Below are 13,353 nucleotides of genomic sequence, written 5' to 3' on the forward strand. Positions count from 1 at the left end.
TGTACTGTTCTTGGTTGTACTTATTTGTTTGCTTCGTATGCTTGTGCCCGATGATTGAGCGAGTAGAAGGAACGTCATTCGAGAGCTTTGAAGAACAAGAGCTGAAGATAATATGAGCAGCTATATCTTTGGAGAAAGGCAAGTGTGTCCTTGTGCTTTTGTCCCGATAACTATATTTAAATCACTATTGTATACGCTTGCATTTAATATTGATGGATCCTATTAAGGTTTGTCTACTTTTTATCATTCCTTGTCAACTTGGGTTTATCTTTCTATTGGGTAGCTATGCTTAGCTGCTATACTTGGGTTATGGTGGTTTTAATGAACTCAATGATTAAACTTATTTTATTTATAATATATCTTTCATTAATACAAGATCACTATACTCATGAAGCGACCACCTAGGAAAATAGTGCAACCACAAGAACTAATGAGCTCTGGTTCTTGGCTAATTAATTAGAGACTCTAGTTTGGAGTGGTCTTACCGAAATGGCAAGAGGGGCGGTGGTAGATGGGGTATAGCCTGACCCTCTGACTGATCTACTCTATGGTAGTTTCGTAGTCTTGAGAGAGGTTTATGCTCTGCTACTGATCCGGAAACCTTAGCGGGCTACTTCTTATCAGAGAATCTTTGTAAAGGCCTTGTAGCATCTCTATGCAGTCACACCTCGATAGTGTGATGAGTGCCTGATCAACACAATATGGTTGGGTCTAAAGTTCTTCTGAACTTTTACGCGACTTGTGGGTAAATATGTACGACCTCTGCAGAGTGTATAAAACTGATCGATCAGCCGTGCTCACGGTTTAAGAGCGGCCTAGACCCTCACATGATTAATGAACTTGAAGATGGACTTAAAATGTGGTTTATGTTATGGTTATGTTTCTACCACATACTTATGGCTTATATTTCTATTAATTGTGGGTTGGTAATAAAAATGCTTAATGCAATAAACCTATCAGCCTTTCCTTGTTCAAGCCTTGCATTCATATTTTCCCCACACTTGCTGAGTACGACATGTGCTTACCCTTGCTATAATCAACGTTGCTCGGAAGAAGAAGCTGCTATGAAGTTGTTGTTAGGATGGTGCTGAAATCTAGGCGTACGCAACCCCCAGTCGATTGCCTGCGAAGTTTGGAGCCTCTGTTTCCATGATTAAGCTGTATATCTCTGATAACTCTTTTTGTTTACATGATATTGTTTGCTGTTATTCACTAATGATGTTACTATATGTATGACACTAGATCCTAGCATACATATAGGTAGCACTTCATTTTGTTTTAAAACTTGGTGTGACAGTTACAATTTGATTGTCCATGTCAGGTTAAAATTATCCTTTCAAAAAATACCCAAAATTCAAGTATATATATAAAAGTTGTGCATGCTTTACTAAATAATGCACAAAATAGGGTTTCTTGCGCCCACCATTATTCTTTCTTTTTGGCAAAGGCAAAGCTTTCTTATGACCCAGAGCACGGCTAAACAAAAGCTTCTCAGCCATGAAGCACATTGCGATCATTAAGTTTTTATTTCATCTATGGACTATTTGTTATTTTGGGGCTGTAGCAATTGCATGAGTGACCACAATGTGTATGTATAGAAAACTCTTAAACTTTTTAAAAGTTCAGTAGCTAGACTCCAATAGCATTACTAATGGATGACTATGGAGGTAAATTACAAGCGATACGTTTCCCAGTGCACATGTTGCAACGTTTGGCGAATCATACATCCCCTGCTCCTAAACGATAAGGAAGATTAATTCATGGCTTGGCATTTTGATCCAAGGGTGTGTTCGATCAGCCTACAAAGTAAGCGTCGACAGTAGAATACCGTACACAATCCGGCAACGGGGAGCCCCTTCCCCTGTAGAGTATTTGAAAGCTACCCTGTGCTAGCAAAGTCAAGATGTTTAAAAAGATTATGGCCAAGTGATAACAAATTGTTTATGGGTGAATAATGATTGGATTAAGAAGGATCAATATACTCAAGTGACGTGAAAACAACAAATTACGAAATGCACAAATGAAGTCATGACAAGCAAAAATATAATTGTATGGATGGAAAGCCAAGCAACAAGCAATGCAAGAAGAAAATTAAAGCATCTGCTAGCTAGCTGTGTCTAGAGCTTCATCCGTTGCAAGAAGCTCTTGCCCTCCAACTTGGCGGAGAAGAAGAGCCTCATGAAGCTCTCGTGGTCCACCGTCTTGTACATCACTATCTCCGGCTCCTGGTCAGTGACGAGCTCTCTCAGAGGGCCTATCGTCGCGTGGATGCTCGGAGAGTGGAATGCCGCAACGGACAGCCGCGCTCTCTCCGTGTTGATCACAGCCCGGTGCTCGATGCTCCGGTACCTTCCGTTTGTGAAGATCTGCACAGATTTCATGCATTTTTATTTTCAGTAATAATCTAATTGGTTGTGAAGATCTCTCATACGGATACCTGAAGAATGTCTCCCACGTTGACAACAAAAGCGCCCTGGAGAGGCCGCACGGGAACCCAGCTGCCATCGTCCCGCTTTACCTGCAGACCTTGAACCTGGTTCACTTGCAGGACGAGGGTGAGGAGATCAGCGTCCGAGTGGGGCGAGAAGCCCACAACTTTGTCCGCCTCGGCGCATGGAGGATAGTAGTTCATTCTCATTGACTGTATTCCGCCGACGCATTTGCTAGCAATCGCCTCCGGTTGCAGACCCAAGTTGGTGGACATGATACCCAGCAGGCGATCTGCCACATTATTCACAGCAGCCGAATACGCGTCCAGCGTCGATCTGAAGGTGCCGGGCTTGTCAGGCCAGAATCTCATGTTCCTGTGCTGAGGCGGCTGCGTATTCAGGTAAAGGATGTCAGCCCAGTCCAGCTTCTGATCCTCCGAGACCACGAACAGTTGACCGTAACCCTCCAGCTGCCCTCGTTCCTGAGCAACCTGCTTCTTTGTTTCTGCAGGCAACCCAAAGAATCCTTCAACATTCGCCTTCATCCCCTCGATGACATCATCCGGAACATCGTGGTTTATGAGCTGCAGACGCCAATTGCATGCATCATCCAGCTAGCTTAAATGTTCAGGAAAGCAAAGAAATTAACAGCAACCAACCAGAGTATATATACCAGACCTGGAAGAAGCCCCACTCCTGGCAGGCCGTATGGAGGCGTGCAGATTCATCACGACAAACCTCCGGGTGAAGCAGCCTCTCAAAGTCAATGATGGGTATCGCGGCCTCACCGTCGCCAGCGACAGCATCTGCAGCCACCTCTGGCCGGAGATACCTCGGCGGCACATGGGCTCCACCGGTGGCCGCCACCATTGCTTGCACGCTCGGCACAGGGAGAGACTCCATCTCTCTTCCTATCTTCTTTCACTTTGAGTTGTCAGCCTGAGAAGCCAACTCGATCGATGCTTGCATCGACATCAACTACTCTACTATATTAAACTTGCTGGCCTCAGGTACTGTTCGCAGCCACTGACGCGTGGGTCCTGCAGCTTCAGTCAGTCATTAAGCTGCAAGAATAGGCGAGCTCTCAGGTACTTTTCACAGACGCTGGCATGTGAAGTTCAGTCGCTTCCTTTTAGAAAAACAAAGAAAGAAGACAACTCCAAGTTCCAATCCTTCTCCGCCACCGCTACAAATCCAACACGAGCCAAGAAGAATGTGGTGCCCTGGGATGGGTTAGAAGTGCAGCCAACCCTTAATCGATGAAATAAAAGAAATTTCTGTTGTGGATGCCACATCATAACTCAAAACATGCATCAGCTCGCTCATGAGTCAAGAAACTTATTGCTGCAAAGAAGAAAAAAATAGCAAAATCAATCATGAATGGAACACCTAATCCAACGAAAGATTTGCAAGGCAAGTGAAGCAAGACTTATGAGCGAGTTATATAAGTATGCATGATGGATGGTACAATTAGAGAACACAAGCAGCACTGAGTTGGTGAACTAAACGAATATTATAATTTAGGATGAGTGGAGTGATAGTGGATATGAGCCTTCTTTTTTATATTATTCAAAAGAGGACAAGTGCGATGCAGCAACATCAGACAAAACAGCCGGCGTGCAGTGACTAAGAAAAATCAGGCATAACAACCGCTTTGGTGCCTTTTTCTTTTAATATATATATTTTTGGTAGCTTGTGGGCATGGCATTAGCACCCTATAATTTTGGGGAAGGGCAACTGGCATTTCAAATAGCAGTAATAGGGGCCTGGGGTATCAAAGAAGGGAGGAACGAACAAATTAAACAAGACAAAGACATACCTGGTGCTCAGTCGCAGTCACGGTTGCGGCATGTGAAGAGGAGGGTGCCTGTCCGTCTCCTTCTCGGCATGGTTTCCATCCATCAGCACAGCTCTGTGTAATTCAGGACATACTGAGTCGATGTCGCTGATCATCTAGGGCACAACCTCCTTCAGCAAGTTGATGTAGCCAATCAGATAGGGGCTTACCATTTAAACTCACTTGATCCAGTTAGTATGTCAATCAAAATTTGCAGGAGACATGCTGTTGCTTTGCCTTATAAGTGTAAGTGTATGCGGCAACTATAAACTATTTTCTTGTCATGCACTTTTATACATACTTACCGGGAACAAGTGTCCAATGAATAATACATTAATACGTTGCTACTGCTCAAGTATGCTCATCATATCAAACTAGAGTAAGACATGCACAATCACAAAAAAAAAAAGCTAGGAAGTGACTGTGGAAATATAAATAGAAAAAATGAATCGTTTATTGCTTGCTTTGGGAAAATTAATACAATGCCAATCCATAAGAAAAATTAGAATACAACAGTTTTCTTCAGTTCATATGGTAGGACACGAAGCTCGCAGTATGACTTAATAGCCTCTGCTAGGCACTGCTTCTCAAGATTCTCAGACTTCACAACAAAACTCTGCAGTGTGTCTCTGTGAGAAACTCTCTCAACCTACATAACAGCAAAAAACAAGACAAAGAAACTAAAATTTCAACCACCTATTGGAAACCGTCAATATTAAAAGCACATTGGTTTAGTATAATTTCTCGTGTGTGAGTAATCTTCGCTACACAACATATGGTGCACAATTCTGATGTGAAAGTGGTCAAGCATGATAGTAGGGTTCAATGAAGGCCAATGCTAATTAATTATCTGTTTGCCACATTAACATAAACAAAGGCTAGGATGCATCACACAGTTTGCCACCAATTTTAAATCATGTGATCTATCAATCCAACACTTGGGTTAACTGTTGCGTGGAAAGTACAAATACCATCTGTTCAATGATTGGCCCAGCATCAAGTTCGGGAGTGACAAAATGGCTGGTTGCCCCAATCAACTTCACCCCAGCATTGAAGGCCTAAAAGATGATACTTATTCACGTTTTCATAAAAGAGAGATTTCAAATTAGGCTCACAGATCAAATCTGATAATTTTGGTACCTGTCTGGAAGGATGGCCTCCCTTAAATGAGGGAAGAAGCCCATGATGAATATTAATAATATCTTTACCATATGCTTTTAAAAAGCTTTCCGACATAATCTGCGAGGAAAAACGATGTGTCACTCACAGATATATATAGGTGACAGAAGTCCGCATAATGTTAACCTTGTAAAGTCTATGCACCTAATTGAGAGACTGGATTATCACACAGCCCATAGAGATGAAAAGAATAGTGATACAATGTTGAAACATGCATAGCCTCATTTATGGATCTAGTGAATATTTGTTTAGAGGGGAGGCAAAATGCCAGGCTTGTACCGGTAGGTAGGGAAGGTTCTCATGTATCAGTTTGGAGACGAATAGAGTTAAATGGAACACACTGGGAGTCCTAACACGAAGAGTAAGGTAGCCTTTAGTATCGCGCCTCAAAAAACAGAGAATATTTAAGTGGTTAATGCCATGCTAACACATATTTTATTTGTTTCCCATTTTTGGCATCTCTAAGAAGAGAAAAGGAAAAAGAAAAGATGACCTATATTTTACCTGCATATATCTTGCCAGCACAACAAAATCTGTGCCCTGAATCAATTCTAGTATCTCTTGCTCCCTTTTGTTCCCAGGCGTGGTGGGTAAGTAGTAGTATGGAATTGCATGCCTCTGAAGAAAGCGCCGCACATGATTGTCTTGCGGTCTATCATGGTTGCTGCAGGAGAATGAAAGATATCAAAGTGGAAGCATATAGTATGTGTGACTGAGAGGAGAGGAGTGACGTTTCTTTTGATAGGAAGCAAATACATCGCCTTCACCTTATGACACAGTTAATGTCAACTGGAAGCCTGCCTTCTTGCCATCTGTGCAACAAATCAAACAAGCAATGGTCCTGCTTTGAAGCGAGGACTGCGATCTTGTATTTGGGGTCAAGGTCAGGTACTCGTACGGTGGACCTTTGTGCGCCGAAGCAGCATGACAAATTGAGGAAATCCTTGCGCAGGTCATCACGCGGCCAGAGCCTCGGGTTGTAGGTGAACTCACTACCATCAATACATGGACATGTGTTTGAGATGTATTGCATGGTGATGGTGCTGCAGGAGCTACATATATAGATGATAGAAAGAATGGGAGGGAGTGATGGAGAGGAGACCTGCGGGAGTAGAAGACGGGCTTGTCGTCGGGGACGAAGACGTCGACTCTGTGGATGTTGCCGCCGCGGGAGGCGATGCACTCGGACACCTTGGCGACGATGCCGACGGCGTCCTGGGCGACCAACCAAATGGAATAATTAATTAATTAATTATGGCGGAAAGGAGACGAGGGACGACCACGTACGGGGCACTGGAAGAGATGGATGCCGAGGAGGTTGCCGGCGGCGGCGGAGAGCGGCCGGCGCGCCGAGGACATCATCTGTCTGTCTCCAAAAGGACGAGGCATGGCATGGCATGGCAGAATCAGATATTCAGATGAGATGATGCGGTTGGTGGATTCGGCCGTGGACCGCACCCCCACCCCACCTTACTCGGTTGCTTTGGCTTTGGCATCCAGATGTGTCGATGTCAAACATTCATTTGTCTATTCATTTCACGATGAAAAAAATAGGTGGTCCACGTTAAAAAAAAAATACAGAAGAGCGCCTCCTGAATCAGGAGTTCCGGACAACGTCCCCTCCCTCCAAAGATTTTACCTCCTTGCACTAGAAAGCTTTTCCAGCCATCTGCATACATTCAGAGCCCAAAACATAGCCGGGCTCTTAGCACGAAATGCTCGCTGCTACGATTCATCACTCCACCGCCCAATAGCTTCTCCCACCCTCACCTTGTCGCCAGCCCTAACGCAGAAGCTGAAGTCTGCTGAAGCTGAGGACACCTCCCTCGATGGGGCTTCAAACACCAACACCACCGTTGACCCCATCTTAAATCCTGCTATCTGCAAACACAAACAAACATCACCATCGCTCTTCCATTTACCGCAAGCATCTGCAGTCGCAGCTCAAACAAGGTACCTCCTCCCCCTTCTTAACCACCACACCAGTGCCTTCAGGTTCATAAACACGCTCCTCAGCAGCCAGGGAGTGGACCATCATTGACACTGCCCTATTCGTCCTCAGCTCTGGTTCCAGATTTACCTGCATAAACAGCATTCCTCACAAATTCATTCGCCAGCTGCCATTCATTTTGACACCATCACAAGTTACCCTGATAGATCCAACATTAGTAGCGCCAATAGCTGCGAGTGCAACAAAGCCTTCTTTCCATCGCCCTTCAAGCACTACCTGCCATTCACAGCAACAGGTTCACAAAGGCAGTGCCACTGAGCCAAATCCTATTTCTGGCTCATGTATGAAGCTAAAACAGTTCAGACAAGTTACCCTTTCATTCTCAACATACAGGTTCCTGATGGTCCGTACGGCACGTTCATTCTGGGGGAAAAGATGGCCTGCAGATACACTACATTTGCATCACTCCTACACTGAGTTACCACAAAGCTCGGTAGGTATGGACAAACCTGAGAAATGCCGACGTTTTAAAATATTCCAATCAACAGGGGAATGAACTCGATGATAGTCACCAGGGTGTAAATAGATGACACAATAAAAGATGCCTTTCTTCGGACTGCCAAGGACAAGTCAAGATCAATACTAGCAAATTTTTAATGAATATGTTGAGAGGCATTATACAGTCACTGCAACTTGAAAAGGAACAGAGCCACACAAAACAAGTGCAAAGTTTTCATGATAGAATCTAGGCAGTAGCAGAAAAGTTTCTGTAGGTTATAGTCGCCTCCAGGGGAAGGATAAGAAAATTGCCGGTCTCAATTCTCAAACATCTCAACTCATGGTATTGTGAAAGGTGAAATTTTACAACATCATTGCAGAAGACATATCGTGCCCTAATGTCACAGATCAGAACAGCACACCATAAATACTTGCAATTTCATATTGCTATTCCAAACGTTCAGATGTAGATGTGATCCCACAAGCACATATACATTGCATAAAAAAGTTAATTCCAAGTGAAAAAGTGTTATTTGAGTGGTTGCATGGTATGGGATCATACATTAAGCGATGTGACCTTGGTCACTAACTTATGCAGTTGTCTTGGATTTCATAATACTAAACCCTTTATTGTATAAATACCTCAAAACTGTTTGATCCCGTAGTTTAGGTGAAGCAACTGATACTCGCCACCACGATTTTGCATTTGAATTCTCAGGTGTACTTTGCTCTATGCGCTCCCTGGAAAGTTCTTCCTCTGCAGCATCGTGAAGGGATGAACTCGTACCAAGAAGAGAAGAAACAGAATAAGAAAAGCCTTTCACTTGTTCAATCATGGTTCCTGGACCCCTTAGCTCTCCAAGCCTCAAAACTTTACCATCCACAGGACTCACCTAATGGTACAATTGAACACATATAGAGATCAGCCTTCACCCATCACCATATCAGACTAATGGTTATACAGAATCACTATCTTGTTACCAGTTACCAGACAGTTTGGATCTGGATCAACGGGTCTTGCTCCTTCTTTGAGACTGCGGATGAAGAACGCCTGTAAAGAAGGATATTCTTCTAGAGGAAGAGCAACTTCTTGCAAATCTACAATATTCAGGAATTAACGTTTCATTCCAAATCACCGCCAAAGTTTTCGAAAGAAGTGATAACAACTATATATAAAGTTTACACAGGTACAGAAAATATGAAAATATGTAAGCAAATGGATTTTTTCAATCAACAGTGTGCCTCTAAGAACCAGTAATTCATCACAGAACATCAGAGCAGTAAGCATTTACATGGCTATACGTACACTGTGATGCTCAGTGGAACTTGGAACACAGTAGCATTGCATGATACATCAAGGGAGGAACTGTATCTATCATTAGTTTTGAGTGTACAAGAATGCGTATTAGCGCAGATGATGGTTTTAAGCACAAGCTAGCTATAGTCTCGTAAATAAATTTGGCAGGTGAAATTTGACGCAAGTAAGAAAGCATGGGGTTAAAAGGCGAAGACATACCAGAGTGAAATGCTCTAGCCCATGTTTTGTAAATGGTGGGGCGCATGAAAACTGGGACATCCTACAACACAAGGGGCAAAGCTATGGAAGAGTAACCAGGAAAAGATCACAGCAGGTTGTATTGGTTGAATTCAAGAGCGAGGTTGTATGGGTTCAAGAATCCGAACCACTTCCATCAAGGATCCCCAGAAACGTGACATGGAACGCAATGGCAGAAGCCTAAAAAATGAAGCCTGTATTGAAAAATGACACCATTCTGCAATCAGAAGGCAATGTACATGGATGACAGGTCGATGTGCTAACTAGAGTAGGGGCACCTTAAAATCTGGCGAAAATTCTGGTTCAATTCCTTTCTCCTTTCTCTGGACAACCTTGCATGAACAGGGATCATGGATATGAGAACAAGATACCATCATTATTAGTTTGTAACTAGGTCATGGTAGAGATGAAAGCCAAGAAACAGTGCAAATCTTACAGAGTAGCCGTGTGCTGGTAATATTTGTTTAGGGAATTGTAGCGCGACAGTTAAATATTGGTGGAGCATTGTGATTAGTAGTAAATAGTAATTGTAGTAAAAGTAAAACCTGCGATGCATGGCTTACTTTGTTGTCGTCGTACATGCGCCTCGCATGTAGAGCGCCAAGCATGACAAGAACTGCCGCTGTTGCACCAGGTAGAAGGAATTTACCTTTGCCTGGCAAACAAAATACGGAGTTGGAATCTTTCTTTGTCTGAAGAGTGGCAGTGCGATGTGAGATCCACAGATAAGGGGTGGAGAGAAGAGAAACCAAAACCTTGGGAGTCGCCGGAGTTGGCGGCGTGGATGCGGCGAGAGGGAGGGCGGTTGCGGTGGCGGGCTGAGGCGAGGAGATGGAGCGGCGGCGGCGGCGGCGGCCATGGAGATGGAGGGCGCCGAACCCTAAACCTCATGCCGCTCTTTCCCCCAAACGAAATCGATTCTCTTTCCTTGCCTTGTACCACGGCTGTAGGTCGCCGTCGCCGTCGCCGTCGCCGTCGCAGGTGAGAAAATGGTGTGTGGATGGAAGTGAATGTCAGAACGTGATAGATAGTGCAGCAGAAGTCCATCAGTTCTGACAAACCCAGCATTACATAAACAGAGCAGATGGATCACCATCGATGCATCAGACAATCACCATGCCGATATCCCAAAGCTTTGTGCACCAACAATCCAAGGAAGGTAAACATGTATATTTTATATCATATATGCATCAGCATGCTTTCCTGTAATGTAAAATAAAATGTTAGATGTTCAAAGCTAAACTTAGGCACGAGCAGCACAGGCGGCTAGCTCTTGGATTCGATTAACCTATGCACGAGCAGCACAGGTGCTCAAAATAAAACTAGTCCGTCCAGTATACATTAATTTGAGAGAGTACAGAACCAATAGCTGGATCAACTCCTCTGTTATCACCAACTTCCTTGGGTCCTCACATTCATAAGAAATTAACCACATGCTCACTCGGATCAGTTTCACGCTACCCATCCTAGTACTCCTGATCCTAGTACACCTACAGAGGGATGACCTCAATGTCATCATGCTCGGTCTTTGCTGCTTCATGCTCGGCATTCGCTGCTCCATTCTCCGGGACCGCAGGAGCACGGTTCTCTGACATGCTCATCTCTTGCACTGGAGGTGGGTTCACAACCGTCATGGGCACAGCATTGTTCTCTGCGAGCCGACCCCTCCTCTCGCGATGCTCCTGGCAGTTTGCACACCAGTGCAAGCAGCAGTGGACCATGCATGGGTCGCACGGAGAGTTCTGGAACAAAACACAACAACAAATGTCAACCAACAAAAAGGCATTCAAAGACCAAAAGAGGCTAGGTAAAACATGTGCACATCGTAACAAGGAAAGCAGTGAACAAATTGCACCTTAAGGTGGTATTTCCTCTGAAGTTCTTGACGGAAAATGCCAGTGTACGTAGCACATAACCACCAACTAAACACCAAACCTTCTCCAATCAGAAATGATGCCCTTGGATCCGCACCATGAAATATTGCTGTCAGAATTGCCAGCGTGATCCCTCCTTCCACAAACACAGCATGGCAGACGCAAGGAGTTGTCCATGGGATGTCCTCTCTAAGAGCCTCAACGTTGCGTCCAAACAGCACGCAAGGACAAAACAATCCAGTTCGGCCTAGTGTCACAATAAACAGACAATTTGACAGTTAAATACTGTTTCACCAGATACCCTCTTCTCAAACAAGCATTCCAGACATAGCCACTCATGTAAATGGGCATAGAGAGAAATGAAGCACAATGCCACAAATTGGATGTTGATCTCCGACTGCTCAATTATCCAAACTCGAGCATTTCATTGATTATGCACTTCACACGGACTGACAGACAGAGAAACTATCCAGTGAAGAATAAGGAGAATGGCAAAGGAAGAGAAGTTTAACCTAAGGCAAAGCTTCCTGAAAGTAAATATATAGATAAAGGAATTAAAAAGAAGCACAGGAACTAGATAATTTTTCTCTGGCCATAAACTCTATGAGACTGCATCCGTAAAAAGTAACATGCATGAGCCAAGAAGGTCAACACCAACAAGTCAAGCAAAGGGATGCTTTTTTTAAAAAAAATCGAGTATTGCGCACCGATGTACCCCGGACTTCGTGCCATATGCGACGGAAACATTCTGGAACATGAACAGAATCCATAGTACCATGACCGTTCTCAGCTACGAAGCACTACTTTTCAGTCAGACTCAACATTGGCATAGTGCTTGACCAACGATTAATCACCAACTAGCACCCCTTATTTCCGGTGCGGTCTTTGCACATTGGCAAAGCATGGAACAGGGATCCAATGATCATAGCAACCAAAAAAAAACAGAGAGAAATATCCACACTAAACGGTGGAACAAACAGAATCTTAAGTATTTCTTTGCAATAGGGACACAGCAAGGTAACATATCATTGTTAGCTCTCTACATTCTTAAGGTCAACGTATCATGTCCTAGGGCGGCAATAATTTAACTACGATTGTAAGATCAATAGTAGGAAGTCAGTGTGATATAAATCCGGACAGCAGGTACAAAATTCGACATTTTAAAGGGTTGCTGTTTTTGCATGGAGTGTGGAAACATCAAGTTATATAAACATGAATGTGGGAAGCAGACATTTCGGACTGAATATTTTGCAAACGGGGAATGTCCAGTGATGCGTGCCTGGTGCTAATTTCCCACATGAAAAAGAAATGGAGGGCAAAAGGAAGCAAGACAGGAAAGGGCTTCCTCCCCTTGAACTTCCTTGAAGCAACAACTCATGTACCAGAGATGACATCAATGGATCTACGGGAACCCACTCACTTTTCATCCATCCATCGTCGAAGGCCTCCAACTACCGACAAACACATGATGATGATGCAAATTTTGAGTAATGGTGATTAGACTGAAATCTGGCAGATCAAGGGCAGGCAGGCTAGCCCGGTGTGATGCGCACCCCTGCTGCCGTGGTGAAGAAGACCGACCCAGTTGTTGAGTAACAGGATGCAACAGACGAGACGATATAGTAGAGAAATTATATTACAGGTTTCGGGGTCGTCGGTGCATCCGAAGATTCCGGTAGTCCAGGGCTCGTCGGCGGGCGGTTCGTAGCTCTCGGGCAGGACCTGGCCGCACTCGCTGCACCTCCGGCCTTCGAGCTGGTGGAGGGAGAGGGGATCAGATTCAGATCGGAGGGAGAAGAGATGTGAAGGGACGGACCTGCGGGACGTGGACTGGCTGGTTGAGCTCGCCGGGGCGGATGTCCTCGGTGGGGGCGTCCTGGTCCTTGGTGAGCTTGACGTAGCGAGACGGGTGGCTGCTGGTGGCGTCCTCCGCCATGGCCGCCACCGCCTGACTATCCGAGATCGACGACGACGACGAGAATATGAAGTCAGTCGGAGATCGTCAGATGGGAATGAGATTTGGAGGAGTT

At 44.5% G+C, this 13,353-nt stretch overlaps 5 protein-coding genes across 10 annotated transcripts in view; 1 reads left to right on the forward strand and 4 right to left on the reverse strand.

Moving 5' to 3' along the window:
• LOC117837544 (uncharacterized) overlaps window positions 1-246 on the forward strand; it is a 32,715-nt gene extending 32,469 nt beyond the window's left edge. Inside the window, exon 16 of the transcript XR_004636370.2 lies at window positions 67-246. The gene's annotated coding sequence lies outside the window, so the exon portion shown is untranslated. The remainder of the gene's footprint in view (window positions 1-66) is intronic.
• Window positions 247-1,987: 1,741 nt separating this feature from the next.
• On the reverse strand, window positions 1,988-4,682 carry LOC117837715 (2-oxoglutarate-dependent dioxygenase 11). 3 transcript variants are annotated; one of them, XM_072291254.1, is made up of 4 exons: window positions 4,249-4,682; window positions 3,108-3,493; window positions 2,438-3,013; window positions 1,988-2,366 (listed from the first exon to the last, which is right to left on the reverse strand). In XM_072291254.1, the coding sequence occupies exons 2-4, from the start codon at window positions 3,330-3,332 to the stop codon at window positions 2,118-2,120; spliced, it is 1,050 nt and encodes a 349-aa protein (XP_072147355.1). In that variant the 5' UTR covers window positions 3,333-3,493; window positions 4,249-4,682; the 3' UTR covers window positions 1,988-2,117. The 3 variants fall into 3 exon arrangements, with proteins under 3 accessions (XP_072147355.1, XP_072147354.1, XP_034573345.1); XM_072291253.1 differs by having other exon boundaries at window positions 3,108-3,652; XM_034717454.2 differs by having other exon boundaries at window positions 3,108-3,773.
• A 20-nt stretch (window positions 4,683-4,702) lies between these two features.
• On the reverse strand, window positions 4,703-6,867 carry LOC117837717 (formyltetrahydrofolate deformylase 1, mitochondrial). Of its 2 annotated transcripts, XM_034717457.2 has the most exons (7): window positions 6,733-6,867; window positions 6,548-6,660; window positions 6,213-6,437; window positions 5,950-6,109; window positions 5,407-5,505; window positions 5,238-5,324; window positions 4,703-4,915 (listed from the first exon to the last, which is right to left on the reverse strand). In XM_034717457.2, the coding sequence occupies exons 1-7, from the start codon at window positions 6,832-6,834 to the stop codon at window positions 4,769-4,771; spliced, it is 933 nt and encodes a 310-aa protein (XP_034573348.1). In that variant the 5' UTR covers window positions 6,835-6,867; the 3' UTR covers window positions 4,703-4,768. The 2 variants fall into 2 exon arrangements, with proteins under 2 accessions (XP_034573348.1, XP_072147357.1); XM_072291256.1 differs by lacking the exon at window positions 5,238-5,324.
• LOC117837714 (phosphatidylserine decarboxylase proenzyme 1, mitochondrial) lies at window positions 6,834-10,553 on the reverse strand. Of its 3 annotated transcripts, XR_011897308.1 has the most exons (13): window positions 10,205-10,553; window positions 10,013-10,104; window positions 9,728-9,781; window positions 9,578-9,643; window positions 9,411-9,471; window positions 8,883-8,992; window positions 8,537-8,787; window positions 7,906-8,012; window positions 7,769-7,836; window positions 7,595-7,672; window positions 7,403-7,525; window positions 7,085-7,326; window positions 6,834-6,972 (listed from the first exon to the last, which is right to left on the reverse strand). XR_011897308.1 is itself a non-coding variant. In XM_034717452.2 (12 exons), the coding sequence occupies exons 1-12, from the start codon at window positions 10,515-10,517 to the stop codon at window positions 7,171-7,173; spliced, it is 1,470 nt and encodes a 489-aa protein (XP_034573343.1). In that variant the 5' UTR covers window positions 10,518-10,553; the 3' UTR covers window positions 6,949-7,170. The 3 variants fall into 3 exon arrangements, 2 of the variants coding, with proteins under 2 accessions (XP_034573343.1, XP_034573342.1); XM_034717452.2 differs by having other exon boundaries at window positions 6,949-7,326; window positions 9,728-9,772; XM_034717451.2 differs by having other exon boundaries at window positions 6,949-7,326.
• Window positions 10,554-10,692: 139 nt separating this feature from the next.
• Window positions 10,693-13,350, reverse strand: LOC117837718 (cell number regulator 6). Its single transcript, XM_034717458.2, has 4 exons — window positions 13,140-13,350; window positions 12,964-13,078; window positions 11,305-11,570; window positions 10,693-11,191 (listed from the first exon to the last, which is right to left on the reverse strand). Exons 1-4 carry the CDS (start codon window positions 13,257-13,259, stop codon window positions 10,940-10,942), a joined length of 753 nt encoding a protein of 250 aa, XP_034573349.1. The 5' UTR covers window positions 13,260-13,350; the 3' UTR covers window positions 10,693-10,939.
• Window positions 13,351-13,353: the final 3 nt, after the last annotated feature.

This window comes from Setaria viridis, chromosome 9, assembly GCF_005286985.2.
Source record: "Setaria viridis chromosome 9, Setaria_viridis_v4.0, whole genome shotgun sequence".
Lineage (NCBI taxonomy): Eukaryota > Viridiplantae > Streptophyta > Magnoliopsida > Poales > Poaceae > Setaria > Setaria viridis.

What these genes read in the sequence shown, in the direction of transcription:
- LOC117837715 (XM_072291254.1), bottom strand. Translation starts at nt 3,332, where the DNA reads ATGGAGTCTCTCCCTGTGCCGAGCGTGCAAGCAATGGTGGCGGCCACC. An exon ending in AGGAGTGGGGCTTCTTCCAG is followed by an intron (nt 3,014 to 3,107) that starts GTCTGGTATATA and finishes TGGCGTCTGCAG; the next exon opens with CTCATAAACCACGATGTTCC. An exon ending in ACGTGGGAGACATTCTTCAG is followed by an intron (nt 2,367 to 2,437) that starts GTATCCGTATGA and finishes AAATCTGTGCAG; the next exon opens with ATCTTCACAAACGGAAGGTA.
- LOC117837717 (XM_034717457.2), bottom strand. Translation starts at nt 6,834, where the DNA reads ATGCCTCGTCCTTTTGGAGACAGACAGATGATGTCCTCGGCGCGCCGG. An exon ending in GAGGCCATCCTTCCAGACAG is followed by an intron (nt 5,325 to 5,406) that starts GTACCAAAATTA and finishes ATCATCTTTTAG; the next exon opens with GCCTTCAATGCTGGGGTGAA. An exon ending in GGCCAATCATTGAACAGATG is followed by an intron (nt 4,916 to 5,237) that starts GTATTTGTACTT and finishes GCTGTTATGTAG; the next exon opens with GTTGAGAGAGTTTCTCACAG.
- LOC117837714 (XM_034717451.2), bottom strand. Translation starts at nt 10,517, where the DNA reads ATGCTGGGTTTGTCAGAACTGATGGACTTCTGCTGCACTATCTATCAC. An exon ending in GCATGTACGACGACAACAAA is followed by an intron (nt 9,782 to 10,012) that starts GTAAGCCATGCA and finishes TGTTCATGCAAG; the next exon opens with GTTGTCCAGAGAAAGGAGAA. An exon ending in GGGGATCCTTGATGGAAGTG is followed by an intron (nt 9,472 to 9,577) that starts GTTCGGATTCTT and finishes CTTGTGTTGTAG; the next exon opens with GATGTCCCAGTTTTCATGCG.
- LOC117837718 (XM_034717458.2), bottom strand. Translation starts at nt 13,259, where the DNA reads ATGGCGGAGGACGCCACCAGCAGCCACCCGTCTCGCTACGTCAAGCTC. An exon ending in AGCCAGTCCACGTCCCGCAG is followed by an intron (nt 13,079 to 13,139) that starts GTCCGTCCCTTC and finishes TCCCTCCACCAG; the next exon opens with CTCGAAGGCCGGAGGTGCAG. An exon ending in AGAGGAAATACCACCTTAAG is followed by an intron (nt 11,192 to 11,304) that starts GTGCAATTTGTT and finishes GTTTTGTTCCAG; the next exon opens with AACTCTCCGTGCGACCCATG.